This window comes from Lepidochelys kempii, chromosome 1 (assembly GCF_965140265.1).
Source record: "Lepidochelys kempii isolate rLepKem1 chromosome 1, rLepKem1.hap2, whole genome shotgun sequence".
In the NCBI taxonomy this organism is placed as follows: domain Eukaryota; kingdom Metazoa; phylum Chordata; order Testudines; family Cheloniidae; genus Lepidochelys; species Lepidochelys kempii.
The window spans coordinates 269,628,667-269,647,657 of NC_133256.1; the positions used below are offsets into that span (position 1 = coordinate 269,628,667).

The 18,991-nt window shown below is 39.6% G+C and overlaps 1 protein-coding gene across 5 annotated transcripts in view; it reads left to right on the forward strand.

The window, feature by feature from the left end:
* EEA1 (early endosome antigen 1) overlaps nucleotides 1-18,991 on the forward strand; it is a 136,442-nt gene that overhangs the window by 62,513 nt on the left and 54,938 nt on the right. For all 5 annotated transcript variants that reach the window (XR_012156717.1, XM_073327558.1, XM_073327559.1 and 2 more), the window contains 2 exons: nucleotides 1,586-1,702; nucleotides 12,076-12,414. Coding sequence is in view for 4 of the 5 variants with exons in the window: in XM_073327558.1 (XP_073183659.1) it covers nucleotides 1,586-1,702; nucleotides 12,076-12,414 (456 nt within the window). In the remaining variant the exon portion in view is untranslated. The remainder of the gene's footprint in view (nucleotides 1-1,585; nucleotides 1,703-12,075; nucleotides 12,415-18,991) is intronic.

Below are 18,991 nucleotides of genomic sequence, written 5' to 3' on the forward strand. Positions count from 1 at the left end.
TTATGGGCTGCTGCTTCTTTCTGGTAACTTTTGTTACATGCACAAAATAGTGTAAACTTTCATGAGATGTGCTATTCTTTTTCTGAAAAAAAGGAAATGATCAAATTAACATCTGTACTTGTGACCATAAATCTGTGGCTAGAATAACTTAGGGGAAGGAAAAGCATTTATAACAAATAATGCCATTTGTGTACTATGTGTTTCAAAGGTAAAACACAACGTGCATTTTATTTTTCCTCATTCATCTTTAAAATGCAGAAAGCTGATGTTTCTCAGTATCTTTGTTGCAGAAAGATTAAAACAAAGAGTAAAAGCATATGAATTGGACTTGTTAGCCATTGGATGGTTTGCTTCAGATGCATCTTAATTAGGAAGTTCAGTAGTAACTCACATTTTATTAAAAGCAGTTTCCTTTGTCCTCCACTTTAAGGAGCAGATCATGCCGCCTAAATCCATGCATGGAGGGGATCCTCCACACACTTATTTCCTTCCTTCCACATCACCTTGTTCCCCACCACTCTTTTTCCCCCCTCACCATTTCCTGTGTGCGATGCTGAGATTCTCTGCAGTCTGGGGTCTTTGCCAGGGGAGGAGATGGGGACTAAGTGATGCACATTGTGCATCTGTCTCACAGAAATTAGCCCTTAAAGATGAAAGCCTAGGGCAGCCATTGTTATCTGTCTAAGGTACTTATGCCCTCATCACTGTAGTATCTGAACATCTCACAATCATTAATGTAGTTATCCTTACATCACTCCTGTGAGGTAGGGAACTGTTATCCCCACTTTACAGATGGGGAAATGAGATGCAGGGTAGATTAATTTCAGAGTAGCAGCCGTGTTAGTCTGTATCTGCAAAAAGAAAAGGAGTACTTATGGCACCTTAGAGACTAATAAATTTATCTGAGCATAAGCTTTCATGAGCTACAGCTCACTTCATCGGATGCATGCAGTGGAAAATACAGTGGGGAGATTTTATATACACAGAGAACATGAAACAATGGGTGTTACCATACACACTCAAACGAGAGAGATCAGGTAAGATGAGCTATTACCAGCATGAGAGGGAAAAAAAACCACCTTAAGTCACTTGTCCAACCTCACACAGGAAGTCAGTGGCAGAACTGGGAAATGAACCTGGCGTTTTAAGTCCCTTCTAGTGCCCTATCCACTTGACCATCCTTCCTGGCTGGGTAGAGATCTTGGCAACATCACTGAAAATGGAGCCAAGGGATCCCAGTTCCCCTGGCAATCGGAGCTATGGGAGACACAAGGCCTCCACGCAGATCCTTTGGGATCTGCCAGGTTTGGGGGTGGACTCCTTGGCCTTTTCCACTGGAGAGGCCAAACAACCGTCTTCCTGATGGGATGACATGAAAGGATCTCAGCAAGGGGATTCCTCTTCCTCCCCCGGTATTTCCATGGGCCAAAATTTGCACATGTAGTTCATGCTAATTAAAGACACATTCTTTTTTGCAAGCTGGTTTATATTTTGCCCCCACCCCCACCGCAGACCTCCTGTCTATATTTGGGCTATCAATGTAAATTATTATTAATAATAACTTTTTAATTTTTTTTTTATTAAGGCCACCATAAATCAACTAAGGGCTGAGCTTGCAAAAGGCCCTCAGGAGGTTGCTGTGTATGTGCAGGAACAACAAAAACTTCAAAGTTCAGTTAATGAATTAGAACAGAAAAACCAGGTAAGAGTTTTATTATTACTCACATTTGTAAAACCTGTATTTATATGAAAATGTACAATCTGGCTCTTGTGTCACAAACTGCATTTCAGAGTGTTAACCAAAGAGTTTAACAAAATACATCATTGTGGCATCAAAAGTTAAGCCTTCCCTGATTGTTCACTATCCCGATTAGCCTGAAGGGGGTAATAAATTTACAGTAGTACATTTGAAGGATTTTATCTTACATTATAACTTTTAAAGATAGTCAGGTCCTGTCAAGGTTCCTTCCCCGCTCTGAACTCTAGGGTACAGATGTGGGGACCTGCATGAAAACCTTATAGCTTACTTTTACCAGCTTAGGTTAAAACTTCCCCAAGGTACAAACTATTTTACCCTTTGCCCTTGGACTTCCACTGCCACCACCAAATGTTTATCTGGGTTTATTTTTATTAGGAAAGCGTTGTTTGGAAACATCTTCCCCCCAAAAATCCTCCCAACCCTTGCACCCCACTTCCTGGGGAAGGTTTGGTAAAAATCCTCACCAATTTGCATAGGTGACCACAGACCCAAACCCTTGGATCTTTAGAACAATGAAAAAACATTCAGTTTCTGAAAAGAAGGATTTTAATAGAAGTAAAAAAGAATTACCTCTGTAAAATCAGGATGGTAAATACCTTACAGGATAATTAGATTCAAAACATAGAGAATCCCTCTAGGCAAAACCTTAAGTTACAAAAAGACACACAGACAGGAATATCCATTCTATTCAGCACAATTCTTTTCTCAGCCATTTAAAGAAATCATAATCTAACGCATATCTAGCTAGATTGCTTACTAAGTTCTAAGACTCCATTCCTGTTCTGTCCCCAGCAAAAGCATCACACAGACAGACATAGACCCTTTGTTTTTCTCCCTCCTCCTAGCTTTTGAAAGTATCTTGTCTCCTCATTGGTCATTTTGGTCAGGTGCCAGCGAGGTTATCGTAGCTTCTTAACCCTTTACAGGTGAGAGGATTTTTTTCCTCTGGCAAGGAGGGATTTTAAAGGGGTTTACCCTTCCCTTTATATTTATGACAGGTCCATTACAGTTATCATATAATTGTAGTTTTCTAATATCTGCCATTTACACTACGTATAGTATTGCCAAAACAAGCATTAAAAATCATTAGTAAGTTCCCAAAATATTATGAGATTGGCTTAAAAATAATTGCATTTAAAAAGAAATTATATACTTTTGGGAGTTCTTTTTATGTGCCCTCTGGTTCTGAGCCTTCAGGTCACACACAAGTAACATTTGGAGGCTTTTCACAACTGTGAAGGGTAGAAACTTATTTATTTATTTTTTATAATAAAATCTGAGATTCTCAGCTTGAAGAGCTGGGGCTTTCAGAGAAACAGCAAATATTGCAGAATTTTATGATAAAATCCAGAGTTGGCATTATTGCATATGTAATATATAAATGAATACATATGAATACAATAGAAACTCAGAGTTACGAACACCTGAGTTACAAAGTGACCAACCACATACCTTATTTGGAAGCAGAAGTATGCAATCAGGCAGCAGCAGAGACAGAAAAGAAAAGAAAAAGCAAATACATTACAGTACTGTGTTAAACGTAAACTACTAAAAAAACAAAGGGAAAGCTTAAAGAAAGATTTGACAAGATAAGGAAACTGTTTCTTTGCTTGTTTCATTTAAATAGAGATGGTTAAAAGCAGCATTTTTCTTCTGCATAGTAAAGTTTCAAAGCTGTATTATGTCAATGTTCAGTTGTAAACTTTTGAAAGAACAACCATAACGTTTTGTTGAGAGTTATGAACATTTCAGAGTTATGAACAACTTCCATTCCCAAGGTGTTTGTAACTTTGAGGTTCTACTGTATTCCCTAAAGAAGTGGGGAAAAATAGTAAAAGGAGACAGACAAGAAAGAGGAGACAGGAAAACAAATCAGAGACCTTTTTTTTTTATTTACAGTTTTATGGTTGTTTCCCCATTATAACATATGTTTGTGTACATATAAAACATTTGAATGTATTTGTATTATATATGATTATAATTTTCTGTGTGTGCATTTGTGTTTGTGTGTGTATTTATTTATTTATGTAGTGGCAACATTAGTCACTTAGGGTAGGCCTGTGAAAAAATTCTCCCCATTTGTTGGAATTATTAATATTGAAATTTATTAATGTGGGAAACCACCAAATTCTAATTTAACCCCAAAGTCCTTTATTAAATCCAAAGGCCAAATGGTGTGTGAACAATTGCTCTTAACAAGCTTAAAAAGCCTCAATAATAAGCAGTTTACTACATCCAAACAGTAACAAAACATTTATAAGGATTTGATCAAGATATTTACAAACGGGCTAAACTCAAGGGTGCTTAGAACCATATTGGTTGGCTCCAGTGTGGTCAGGCAAGTAGTGGCAATGAATTATTTGAATTTACTTTTTGTATACTCTTCAACAAATAAGTGCTGTCATTGCCAGTTACTGACTTCAGCTAAAACCAATTTGAGACAATTCCCCCTTATTTCCAGTCCTTATTCAGATGAGATTTACAACTTCCTTTCCTCCCCTCCTTCTTGCTGTCGGACAGCTTGTTCTGGATTCACACAGACTTTAATGGTGGTGTGTGGGGTGGGAAGGGCCATGCTGGCTCATTTTAAGACAGATTCTTTTTGTCCTATTTAAAACCATTTGCACTTACCCCTGTTGGAAATACTTATATATAGTGTAAATGGCAGATATTAGAAAACTACAATTATATTATAACTGTAATGGACCTGACTATCTTTAAAAGTTATAACTGTAAGATAAAATCCTTCAACAGAGGCCTTCTTTTTAGAAGCTTTCCCTTATCTCATTTGTTATTCTTTGAACAGACATCTTCCTTATTTTATTCCTTGTGTCCTTATCCTTATTATTTTCAAGGCTTTCCTTCTACTTGCTAGTCAGGGCCTTCCTTTACAACACACATATCTTTTTGTATCCAAACTCAAGCTAACAGTAATTCTTTAATTTCATGTTTATTCTACACCACCTCAAAGCTAACCAATTGCTGTCTACGAGTATTTATTTATTTTTGGTCAAATTATGACCTAGCTAATGCAGTGGTGTAGGAGTGTCCACATACAGATAGTAGTACAAGGGGAAGCAGACTCTGCAGAACCACTGTGTCCTGCCCTTATATAGCTAAGTGGGAAGGGCAGAAGAAGGCAAGGATAGGTTAGAGCTGTGCCAGCATGTTGGGGAGCATACACTGCTTGCTCTGGGTAAAGGTCCAGCATGATTTACTCTCTTCTTGGAGCAGCAGGGAGACTCCTGGGGCAGGAGTAACAATGTGCTATCCATTCCTTTGAACTCATGGCAAAGTCACAATTGAGCTGTTTATTGTCACATCACTGTGCACTAACAATTTAGTGGAGGGGTGCACTGTTGAAAAGTTAAAGTTAACTGACATATTTAACATCAAAATGTGTATTGGGGGCTATCCAGGTCCCCCCCACCTTCCTGCTGCAGAAGTGGTCCTATATCTATGTTTATATCTCAATGTAAGTGTATGTGCAAGTGTGTATTTCTAGGTATGGGTATATATGTAGAGAACACCATAGATATGGTATTCGTAGCCATGTGCTCAATTAACATGACCGCCTCAGTTGCACTCCGCTCATTAATGCATCTCAGCTGGGCTTATTTCTGATTTTCCTCATCAATAAATAGATTTAAACAGTCATGTTAACCTGCCAGATAAATCATTTTTTCTTTCCTTGACTTGTGGAATTTCCCCTCTAAAATCACAATCAGTATTCCTGGAATGTAATATGTTTAGAGCTCAATGTGTTATGACTTCACAGAGTTGTAAATGGGAGCATTGTAACACAGAAAAAAGGACTATCCCAGCTTCCCAGTGGGAGTCAGCATTTGATTCTAATTATGGAAGGTCTCAAGTTATCCAGTTTCAAAGCCCCATTGATTTTAGATAAAACTTTTAGGTTAGTTTTAGGGTTCTTTGTGGCTTACTCCGAGGCTGCCTTGTACAGTTGGACTCATCGGAAGTGAATCGCTAGTTTTTCAGTTGTCTCTTTAAAAAAAGTCCCAGTAAAAGTCCTTTTTAAAAAACATTTTTCTGTTAACCTCTGTGGCATATGCAAAAACATGGTGGGTTAGTAGGATATAAAATTTTCCTCAGGACATGTTTAGACCTGTATAAATTGCTCATGGCTTCACTGCTAATGAGTAATGCTCAAATAAATTGGTTAGTCTCTAAGGTGCCACAAGTACTCCTTTTCTTTTTGCTAATGAGTAATGTGCCATCTCAAACTCTTGCTAATAAACCCTTTATACTACACCGCAACATTGTGTGTGCTCTGCATATTTAATACAGTATTTCATCCAAGTTCTTATACTTTGCACATCACCATGATATCAGAGTGCCTATTTTATAAATATATATTTTATATATATATATATATATAAAATATAATCACAACTCCTGTTTAGTTAGTGTAGTTAATGAAGCATTTCAGTGTGTTATTAAACATCTCTGTTATTTTGAAAGCTACATACCTTTTTCTCATCAGCTGTAGCCTGTGTGAGTGAAGTAATTTATTCCTCCTCTGTGGAGGTGAAGCATTTTTTCCAGTGCTCTGTATTTATTTCACTATTGTAATGCTGTTCATAAATGTCTTGTGAATAAATCCCAGACATGTTTACTTTATGTGGCAAATCATTCAACATATGAAAGGCAGGATTTTCTTTTTTCTCTAACTTCATTTTTTAAAATGTTACATATTTTCCCCCCTCACACTTGCTTTTGTAATTCTACATTGCCAAAAAATTTGGATAAATTCCCCCTGCAAAGCATAATGCTCCACTGAATGTTTTATTGTATTATCTACTATTCTGCCAAAACAAAACTGGGACAAATCAACATGGAAAATGTTCAGGTCAAGTTAGTCGTAGCGATGTTAACTCTTCACTTGGAAACTTAGCAGATGCCTGTGCAATATTCCTACCCTTACGTTAACGTGAAGCGCACAAAAAGAAGTGCAGGCTTCTAACCGCAAAGTCTCCCACATCATAACGCTGAATACTACCTATTGACCTGTGCTGTCCAGATGCTTTTCTTTGTTTGCATACTCCCACAATGTCTGTCTCTGTGTATGTATGTGGAGATAAGCAAGACCAAATATGGAATTCAGTTGTGATGGAACACTTCCTTAAAAGGATGAATCATATAGTACTTGGTGTATTGCTGGCAGAGTAGTTATTATACAGCACATTGCCCAAATAGTGTCTTGGGAAAGGAAGCGTATTCATATTTAGGAAAATAGAACATACAGTGTCAGTGGGGGGCAGGGACTGAGACCAAACGCTGTAGTTTAGTGTAGTTTAATGTAGAAATAACATTTGCCAAGGAATATAGTAAGATGCAGTTTAAAATATCTTTATACTTCGCTTGTGATAGTATGATGTAAATCTGAGGCAGAACTATAATAGATAGTGAGAGTTAGCATCTTATTCCACTTCCCCAAACCAGCAGAGTTTAATTATATACGAAGAATGCATTGAAACTGATCTGAAATACTCCCCACAATACATATAATTCCCTATATTTAATGGAATGGCAGCAGATTGATGAATAAGATGACTAATCTGTAGCCAAAATAGGAAGATAAATGAGAAATCAAGGGAAGAGTTCTCAGCTGTGTCGAGTTCATGCTCGGTGCACTCGAGGAGACGGCGTGGGAAGGGTGGCTTCAAGCCACCTTTTGACTCTCCCAGTCCTGGGGCTGTTAGAGCTTAAACGTCTCCCAAAGTGACTTATAGCAGTCTAAGAGTGCTCTAATTTGCAGCAACTGAAGTAGCCTCCTAAAACCACTCTGTCAGCCAAGGACTGGCTAGAGTACTGTGCTCCTTGGCCGTGCACCTGACTTGCCCTCACTCCAGTAAACCCTATACTGGGTGCAGGTGGGTGCTTGAAATCATCAGTTGCCTCTATAGGGCAGCTTTCCTGATACCTTGTACTGTCGTATGTTGAAGGTCTGGCCACAGAACTAGTAAAGTTATGAAAAGCTTCTTAAATAATGGGAAAACTTTGCTTTTAATCTCCTTGTAAACATGTACATTTGGAAAAGATAGAAAACAGATATGCATGCAGAGTGGAATATATTGGGTTTTAGTTTGTATGTCCATGAAGATTCCAGCATAGCCCAGGACAGTCTCTTTGTGTATGCATCCAGATGTTAAGATCATGTAAAGTCTGATTTAGAAGAATGTTATTCTTACAGTGATATCTTCCAGCAACTGTGTCACAATGACAGGTTTCAGAGTAACAGCCATGTTAGTCTGTATTCGCAAAAAGAAAAGGAGTACTTGTGGCACCTTAGAGACTAACCAATTTATCTGAGCATAAGCTTTCTGAGCTACAGCTCTCAAAAGCTTATGCGCAAATAAATTGGTTAGTCTCTAAGGTGCCACAAGTACTCCTTTTCTTTTTGTGTCACAATGAGCAGTGATGAATACATAAATGCAGGCCTTTACCTTTGGAGAAGAATCTGCTTCCTCTAATTTTTAAAGTAAACCAATGAACTTTGAGAATAGTAGGAACTCGTGAGGAAGGACACACACATCTGGAATTAGGCCAAGTGGCTGCAACTCTATTAATCCCATAACAGGATAATTTATTGGGGGAAGGCAACAGGCACTGTATTTGTCACATGGCTTCTCCCCCTCTTTTCAAAGCTCAAATCCAAAGCATCACAGTTCCAGGGATCAAATTGCTTGTATGAAACCAAGGCCCTTTAGAGCCTGCATTACTCCCAAGGCCTATAACGGCCTATTGCCCAGAACAGCCTAATGCTCGAAAAACCAGTAAGCCTCTTAGGATGGCTCAGGCTTCACTGCAAATTTAGTCCCTTATCCTAAGAAAGGTGTGTTGATGGGAAGAGGGCTTCATCTGAAACCTCCTGCCAGAGCCTTTCACTGCTGCCTCCCCACTGCCAGAGCTCTTCCTTGCTGCCTTCCGTTTGTGAGATCCTTTCCTACTGCCTCAGATTTTCCCTGATGTGGGGAACAACTTCTGCCATTTCGAGGCACTGGTAAGCTACTGTGCTAAAAATAGCAGTGTAGACACAAGAGGCATTGCTTGGGCCCATAGAGAGCTGTGTAGAGTATATTCCCTAAGGTTCTGGCTGTCTTTATTCACCTTAGTATTGCCTCGCTAACTACACTGCTGTTTATACCCATGCTATGGGGCATACAGTGTATGTATTCTACATGCTGCTTTAAGTTTAGACATAAGCTCAGGTGCCAGTGATAATACTTCAAATAAACATTAATTGTTAGCTGTTTTACTGTTCATCAATGCATGCAAGGAGTGAGAGGAAGTATCAAATTGTGTACATCTACTTAATCTCCTCTGAGTGACTGCTCATTTTGGCTAGGTGTTAGAATGTGTGGAGGGTTGAAGGGGAGCATATTTTGTTTCATTTTCCTGAAGGGGAACTGCGATTTCAGAAGTTTGGGAAATACTGCAGTAATTCAATTATAAATGCCACTTTATTAGACATAATATCTAATATCCTGAGACCAACGCAACAACGACACTGCACACGTTATGATGTGCCTTTCCCAGTGTTAATTCAAAATTAAACTATGCCAGGGATCTCTCTTTCAAATTCTGTCATTCACCTTTAAGGTGCATGAAAATGTTCAGTGTCTCATTACATCTTTGAAGCACTTTTACATGGATGACTATTAAAGTACCTTCTAAGGGTTACAAAGCTATTGTGATAATCCGCGTATGAAACTGCTGTAATGCTGTTATAAATATGCATATTAGAAATCAGGTTGTGAAAAAGGTGTTGTGCTGGTGCTCCTGTGCTGAACCTGTTTTCCTGCTGTTAAGAAGGCTAGCTGGACCTTTTGTTTTTCTAAAGGTTAAAACATACTAATTTGCACCGTAAACTTGGGGTGAAATTCTGGAGCCATTGTAGTCAATTGGAGTTTTGCCACTGATTTCATTGGGGCCAGGATTTTACCTGTATAACCTTCAAAACAGATATTCTGTATGTACTGTTTATTATTATATATTGTATATATAATACATATTATAATACAATCATGTAACTAAAAATAGTTATTTTGTTTTTCTAGAAATGTTGTGGAAAATGTTATTGCCAGGCTACAGTTCACGTTCAAACTTCAGCCTGGAGCAAATTTTCTTGGCCAAGTTGTAAGCCTTAGAAAGTATATTTTATAATGGAAACTCTGAGAGAACTATAATTATATTCATTCTAATGTGAGCTGCTACTGCCGAGCCATTTGCCGGATTGCAACATAATTTAAAAACTGATGTACTGAAGAATAACTCTCCCCTCCCTCCGAACTTGTTAAAAAGCAAGTAAACTAGTATACAAAGACTTTTTGCCCTTTTAAATTTGATGAAATTTAACAGCTGTTAAACTCTGTATCCCCAAAATTTGTCTTGAATAGTGTTTTAATTTTCTGTTAAACTAACCAAAGCAAAATCAATTTGGCATTGGTGCTTAAATGCTATGGAGAAGTGTGCTTTAAAAATGCCCAACATAGCTAGAATTAGAGTTCTTTCTGTGTCTTCTCTTGAACCTATATATTCCAGGAATTTCAGAACATAAACCACCATCTGACGCTTTCAACACTACACTTGTGAGTGGTGGGATTTTTCAAGCTGCCAGCCAGCTGAATTCTTAGAAATGTTTTGTTTAAAGAGGAGCTGAAAAACAGAATATCCATTTAAACTGCGGGGAGAACATTGGTAGCTGAAAGATGCACACAGAGATGCTACGCTGGGACAGGAAGTTAAGAATTCAGTTATACCTATATGTGGATTTTAGGGAAACAATGAATTCCCTGAGTTGGAATTGCGCTATGACACCCAGGAAGACAGCTGATAAATTTCAAAAAGTGCCACTGGCTATTTAAGGACAATGGTTAAGATCTTGGCTTTAGTTCTCTTTTTAAAAGATGGCACCTCCAGCAGGAAAATGACCTCTGTTGCCAAGGCACTGATCAATCCTGATTCAGAGGGAAGAGTGCCATGGATTTGAATTACTGTCATTACTTAAATCACTGTATTCAGCAATTGAATAATTCCATCCAATTCCTGCCTAAACTTGGTTCTGCTTGGCTCATAAGACTTGACGATCCAAAATGCTAATTAAAACCAATGAAATAAGATACCTCATATCCTCTGTAAATATTTTTCAAATTTTGTCTTAATCTGTGGATTCCAAAGTAAGGCATTGCTGCCTGCAAAATGAATTTTGCTACAGTGTGGTGCGAAAAATTTGAGACTCCAGACCTCTTCTTCACTAAAAGGCCAGTCTAAATTTGTGGTATTCTCAAATTAAAAACAAATAACCCTCCTGAGCTGTCTTGTGTACAGAGTTTTATTTTCCAACAGAAAAGTCTGACTCTAGGGAATTAGCTGGTGTGTGTTGGTAGAGCACTAACATGTTAAAACAGGCTAAATTCTGAATAATGTTATGAGTTTGGTGGTCTCATGCTAGTATCATTTTTTAATGTCGCACACTGTACTCATTTTGGTAGTCTCTGTTCAAGAGAAGCTCATAATTTGAATATCTGGGGATGTTGCACTTCTCTTGAGATGTGATAGGGCAAAGTGAGGAAAGTTATTGAAAAAGTGAGGGCATGATGCCTTATACCAGTGGTTTTCAACCTGTGGTCCATGGACCCCTGGGGGTCCGCAGACCATGTCTAAGATTTCCAAAGGGATCCATACCTCCATTTGAATATTTTTAGGGGTCCGCAAATGAAAAAAGGTTGACAACTACTGCCTTACACAGAATTACAGGTGAGGCAGTGACCCACAAATTTAAACGTACATAGAAGTAAGTACATGAAAGGTACCTATGACATACAAATAATTTTTTGCTGTCACAGAGCAGTTTGCCAAACACATGCATGAGCTTGCAGTAACAAAGAAGCTCAGTTGTTTTAGTCAAACAAATCAGTCTTCAAGATGTAGAAATAGTGGCAACTGAGTCAGCTACCAGAAGAAGAGGAAAAGGGCTTATGTAAGGTGTAAAGGAAAAGTGTTAGTTTCAGTCCAGAAACCAATTTTACTGAGCACAGTTTAAAATATATAGAGAGCAAGGGAGCCTGAAAATGGGAATTATAATTGTAATGGTATGCTATATGGATTCTGGCATTGACTGCTATTATATGAAATAGAAATTAAAATGTAGAATTATTGACAGACCTACTCAGTTTTGGAGATTATTATTGTGAGAGACCTGTTCATTGCTCTGGATAAACTCTTGTGAGGAATAACAGTTGATCAGATGTAAGGAGAATTGTGATTTAATTTCCATTTAATTGCTGTTATAGAGTCTGACAGAAAAGCTGCTGAAGAAAGAACTTGATTACACCCAGTTAGAAGAAAGGCACTCTGAAGAATCAGTGAGTAAAAAAAACATGCAGGCAAGCCTTCACCAAAAGGACTTGGACCTGGAGCACCTTCGAGCAAGGCTATCTGCCACTGAAGCCTCGTTGCAGAGGGTAAAGACAGAACTGGGTGAGAAGGGGGAAGCAAGCCACAAACTTAAGGAAGAATTGTCAGAAATAGAGACAAAGTATCAGCATCTCAAGGCAGAGTTTAAACAGCTACAACAGCAGAGAGAGGAAAAAGAACAACATAGCCTTCAACTTCAGAGTGAGCTCAATCAGGTGCGGTTCCTTCAAAAACGTTTTCATTCATATTCTTCTCGGTAGTACACTTTTCTCTATATATTTGTATACCTGTAATATAGAGCTTCTGTGTGTGTCTATAATATCTACATTTAAAATCTCTGGGAACTACAGTGCTGTGCGTTTGTGTGTATGTACACATTTGTTTATTGGAGGGGAAAAATGCAAACATGCTGCTAAATGTATATTTCCTGGCTGTTATAAATGAAAAATAGATCTCAGGTGTCATGTTTTGGCACATTAGAGATGTAAGCAAAGAACACAAAGAAAGACGAGGTAAAGGTAAAAGAGGGAGTACAGAAACTTACTCTGATCAGTACTGTCATATCTGAAACTAGTTATAGGGCCAGACACTCAGTTGGAGCAAGTTGGCGTAGGGTTGTGCTCACTTACACCTGGTGAGGGTCTGGTCCATAATTCATATTATTTTAGTTTTGTATCTCTAAGAATACTATGCTGTCTGTTTAAAATAATTAAATTTCTGCTCCGTGTGAAAGGAACCTTTAATTCCTGTAACCTTGTAAATAGTTCTTTATAAGTGGCTTTCCATTTTTTAAGAATAATACTCATAGTAATTTAAATTAGACTTAGATGTTATTTCTTGTTTTCAGAGGGCTTGTTTGCATTGTGTCTTAATCCACATCAGCTGGAGTGTAAATTCTAATGCATGCTGCTGGGTCAGGAACTAACTGGCCCATGTGGACCCTGCTGGCGCACACGAAAAGTTCCCTAGTGCATGTTAATATAGTCCAGTTTCAAATAGCACTACATTAACATCCACTAAAGAACTTTTAGTGTGCACCTGCAGGGTCAACCCAGGTCAGTTAGTGTGCAACATGCTGGTGCAGGTTAGAATTTACACCCCAGCCGATGCAGACTAAGGCACTGACTGGACAAGCCCTGAGAGTCAGAGAAATCAATAATTTTCAAATTCATCATGCCCTTACCCATGAATAGGGATCTTGAGGCATATCTGTGATATTCCTCTCCTGTTGGGAGTTCTTAGTTAACTGACCAATGCACTATGTTTGGTCGTGTGTGTTGTCTGTTCCCCCCTCCGCCCCCCATTTTTGTTGTTGTTCTGATCACATTCTTTTCCTGACTCTAGGTGTGGAGTATTGGCAAATGAAAATGCTACTTTGATTGTTGAGTTTTCTTGCCAGGTATGAAAGTGATCAAGCCTTCCTCATGTGTCTAAAAGTTTGCAAGGCTGTAAATAACAAGGATCAAGTAATATTGTTTCTGCTGGCTCAGAGTAGAGTAAGTTTTAATGGGATGAAGTAGTACAAAAGAAAGTTTTGGTTGAATATGTGGAAAGTTTCCTAGTTGTAAAGCGTGTTAGACTGTAGGATAGTATAGAAGAAGTAGTGGAAACCCCATCATTTGATTCCTTTAAAAATGTACTAAGCAGTGAGTGTGATATAGAGAAGAACTCTCCGTGACCCGAGGAACAACATAAAGTCCTAATAGTTTTTTTCAGTTTCTAATGTCTGGCTCTGTGTTTTGAGCCTTTATATTGGAATGCATATAGTGAACAGTCCCATAGTCCTTTTACATGCTAAATCCTACGGAGTATAATGAGAGTTACTTTCATAGAGCTGTGGGATTGACCCACTATTATTCAATGTTAGATAAAAGTTGACTTTGAGGTGTAGTTTTGTTTGATCTTTACTTTGTTGGGTGCCTCTGTGTGTGTAGTATGTGAGATCAGAGAGATGTTTGTGTTTCAAGAATCATGCTCAATCCTTGAATAGGGAATCTGTGGCTCATTCCAGCTTGGTTTACTTTACTTTTAGGCCTGTGCTTTTACAGCGTTTCCTTTTTCATAAAGTAATTTAAATAAGTATGTTGGCTTGATGCCCACCCACAAGCCTGTAATAAATTACATCTTAACCTGTGCATGCATACTTTCTACTGGAATCTCCTGTGGTTTGGCAAGAATCCAAGTTTAATAAAAAAAAAAAATGCTGATGCTTGGAGATGTGATGAAGTTTGAAGTTTCATCCATATGCTCAGGAATCCTGATGGGTGACATTGCAGCCATCTTTCCAGACCCCAAAGAATGCAAGTTCCAAAAGCACAAGCAACTGGCAGAGTTCAGGTGGAAACTGGTTTCAGATGAAGAGGGTGTGCTCCAACTCAGTAGGGCTTGTGAAAGGATTTTTGGTTTGCCTAATAAATTTCTAGGAAAGGAGGTGTAGATGACACAAATCCCGCAGTGATACCATCAAAAGGGAATTCAGTCCAGCCAAGAAAACCTGCCTGAAGGGGGATCACTGGAGTTCCCAAGATTGTCTGTTTAGATCAGTAGGCCGCAAACTGCAGTGCATACTCCTGTAGGGGGGCATGGAAGAAGGTTTGGGGGTGGATGTGTGGCGGAGAGGAAGCACCACCCAGCCCTGCTCTGCCCCTAGTTCCCTTCCTGGCTCCGGCCCTAACCTTGGCCACAACCCCAGCCACAGCTCTGGCACCAGCCCCAACTGCGGCCCTGCTCCTGGCCGCGGCCCCTGGCTCCTGACCCCTGGCTCTGGCCCCACTCCTGGCTATGGCCCCGTTCCTGACTGCAGTTCTGCTCCTGGCCCCAAGCATGGTTCCTGGCCATGGCCCTGCTCCCAGCCCCCCTCTGGCTCCTGACCATGGCTTCGGGGGAGCAGGGGTGGGTGCGTACCAGTTAAGTGGGGGAGGGCATCAGCAAAAAGGTTTGGAACCACTGATTTGAACATGGTACAGGGAGGACTTCAGGGTGGATTGAGAGATTCTGAGTCTATTCATGATACAGTAACTGGTTACTCATAAAAAGAGAGACTTGTCTTAGTTTTTCCAGTTTCTTCTATAGTAGCTTTGTACAGTTCCCATATATTTCATATTGTTGTTCACTTAGCAGTCTTAGCTCATAGTTTTGAATATTGAAAATAGGTTGAAAGCTATCTTTTTATTTCCCTCTTACCTGTGATTGGAGATTATCATTGCAAGGGTGTAGCCTACTAGGGTATGTCTACACTGCAATTAACCATCTGGAGCTGGCTTGTGCCAGCTGACTCGGGCTCGCAGGGCTCAGGCTAACAGGCCGTTTAATTGTGGTGTAGATGTTCGGGCTCAGACAGCAGGCTGAGCTCTGGGACCCTACCACTTCGCGGGGTCCTAGAGCTGGAGCTCCAGCCCGAGCCCGAACACCTGCACTGCAATTAAACAGATACCAGTTAAGATTCAAAGTCACAGAATACTTTTTTTCAAGTGTGAGATTTTACCTCAGATGAAGCTTAGGTTGTTGGTGTGTTGAAAGCTTTAATATCCTATCTGGTCTGAAAGTCAGCAGTGTTTCTTTTAATTTAAAATGAAATTTAAAAAATGAGAAGTAGTATTTTAAATATTGAATTTTTGAAAGGTATCTTTAGGTGTATGCAATGTAATCATTTTTATACATGGAATATAGCACACACAGTTCATTAGGATTAATCATTTCTTTGGGGCGGAAGGAAAGTTTGTGGGTGATCTGTTTATGGCAGTGGTGGGCAACTGTGGTAATTTGATTGCGGGCAGCGAGACATTCTGCTGATGTTGACCGTCCGCAGGCACGGCCCCCTGCAGCTCCTAGTGGCCACAGTTCGCCATTCACTGCCGCTTCCCACAGCTCCCATTGGCTGGGAATGGCGAACTGCGGCCACTGGGAGCTGTGGGGGGCTGTGCCTGCAGATGGTCAAAGTCACCAAAATGTCTCATGGTCCGCAATCAGATTATCCCATTGGGCCCCAGGTTGCCCACCACTGGTTTAGGGCTTTAGTTCCATTGTTCCTAACATGTTGTTATGTGATATTGTTCATGATGACATAATGAATTGGCATTTGCTGTATGGCTAAACATGGTTTATATGGTAACCCACCTCACTCATTAGTGGAGGAAGCCCATGTGCCCTCTTATCAAAATTGTCTCAAACAGTTGTCGGCCCAGATCCTGGAGAATTCCATGTGCTTCTGCAAGGTACTGGACACCCCCAACTGACATTCTAGCCAGCAGTTGGAGATCTCAGAACATTAGAAGGTTGTCCCTTAGTTTTCAGCAGGAAATGCTCATCACTCGCAGACTTGCTGTCTTAAGTAATGTTAACACTTCCGATACAGTAGTTTTAAAAAGTATGGTTTCTCTATTTTGTTTCCATTTTGCTTGATAATGACTGGAAAAGGACTCTGACAGTGCAGTTGGTGGTTTCACTTGTTTATGGAGAACCCAAAAAAATGTGCATTACAGAGAATATAAAAACATAACTTGGTCCTGGCCCTGATCTTGTAATGTCTTGGGTGGACCCGTGTGCTTGCATGCAGCTCATTGCAGGATCAGGACTTAATTTTTTATCTGATGTGATGAGAGAGAGTAACAAACAGTTGAGAGATGGGGGGAGGAAAAAAAAGGGTTTCAATAAAGAGATGATCCAGTTTCTCAGTTTTTGGTATGTGCACATCTCTGTGGATTGGTTAAGTGTGTGTCTGTACAATATACTTTTATGAGGTGACATGGCAGAAGTGGATTTCACTGAGTTATTTGAAAGAGGAGAGGCTGATGGTTTGGTTAGGCAAAGAGGGATTAGAGCAATGTTCCATACACGGATGTTTGCGTGTGGAAGGCTCTGAGACAGTAATTGAGGGGTGCGGAGTGGTGGGATGCAGCGGGAGAGGAGAGAAGAAAAATATACCCTCTCTTTTCCTAAGAAGTGGTAGCTGCTAATAAATATTGTGTTTATCATGAAACTTTGAACATGTTCGCCTGCTTATTTGTCTTACCTTTTTAACTCCAGAGATATTTTTTCTTTATAAGTAAAATCAGTAACAACTATATTCTACTCGCTATGGTAGTGTCTTGGGTTATACAGCCCTGTTAGCTTAAAGTTCATCATGTGTCCACACGACGCCACACCATTCTCCACAGAAGTCAATGATTTAAGAGCTCTTGGCCATGTACTCTGCCTCTTGCTTCTATAGATTAATTTTTTGTGGTGTTAAAGCAGAAAATAGGTATTGTGCTTAGCAGTATCTTACAGGAAAAAATAAAATGCATTTTGATTACATTTTGTATTAAAGGGACCTTTATAAAGGTTTCTAGTGTTTTTTAAATAAATGATTAATCAACTTATATAGCTTGTTAGAATCCAATAGATCAGTAAGTTGCATATAACCATGGCTTGTAACCATCTATAGTCCCTTCTTTTAACATAGAATCATAGGACTGGAAGGGACCTTGAGAGGTCATCTAGTCTAGTCCCCTGGACTCGTGGAAGGACAAAGTATTATCTAGACCAGTGCTACTCAAAGTGGTGGTCCGCAGACTGGTGCCAGTCCGCGAGCCATCAGCTGCCAGTCTGCGCGCACATTGGAAAAAAAAATTGTCAGTCCCCCACATCAGATAGCTTGAGAAACACTGTTCTAGACCATTCCAGACAGGTGTTTGTCTAACGTGCTCTTAAAAATCCCCAATGCTGGAGATTCTACAACCTTCCTAGGCAATATATTCCAGTGCTTAACCACGCTGACCGTTAGGAATTTTTTTCCAATGTCCGAACTAAAGCTCCCGTTGCTTCTTGTCCTATCCTCAGAGGTTAAGAAAAACAATTCTTCTCCCTCCTCCTTGTAACAACCTTTTACGTATTTGAAAACTGTTATCATGTCCCCTCTCAGTCTTCTCTTTTCCGGACTAAACAAACCCAATTTTTTCAATCTTCCCTCATAGGTCATGTTTTCTAGAACTTTAATCATTTTTGTCACCCTTTTCTGGACTGTCTCCAGTTTGTCACATCCTTCCTGAAATGTAGCGCCCAGAACTGGACACAATACTCCGATTGAGGCCTAATCAGCATGGAATAGAGTGGAAGAATTACTTCTCGTGTGTTGCTTACAAAACTCCTGATAATACATCCCAGAATGATGTTTGCACTTTTTGCAACAGCTTTACACTGTTGACTCATATTTAGCTTGTGGTCCACTGTGACCCCAAGATCCTTTTCCGCAGTACTCCTTCCTAGGTAGTCCTTTCCCATTTTTTATGTGTGCAACTGATTGTTCCTTCCCCAATCTTATTTAATCTTTTTATTGCTGACCTTGGCACTGTCATAAATGTAAAGGGAAGGGTAAACCCCTTTAAAATCCCTCCTGGCCAGAGGAAAACTCCTCTCACCTGTAAAGGGTTAAGAAGCTAAAGGTAACCTCGCTGGCACCTGACCAAAATGACCAATGAGGAGACAAGATACTTTCAAAAGCTGGGAGGAGGGAGAGAAACAAAGGGTCTGTGTGTCTGTCTATATGCTGGTTTTGCCAGGGATAGACCAGGAATGGAGTCTTAGACCTTTTAGTAAGTAATCTAGCTAGGTATGTGTTAAATTATGATTTCTTTAAATGGCTGAGAAAAGAATTGTGCTGAATAGAATAACTATTTCTGTCTGTCTATCTTTTTTGTAACTTAAGGTTTTGCCTAGAGGGGTTCTCTATGTTTTGAATCTAATTACCCTGTAAGGTATCCTGATTTTACAGAGGGGATTTCTTTATTTCTATTTACTCCTATTTCTATTAAA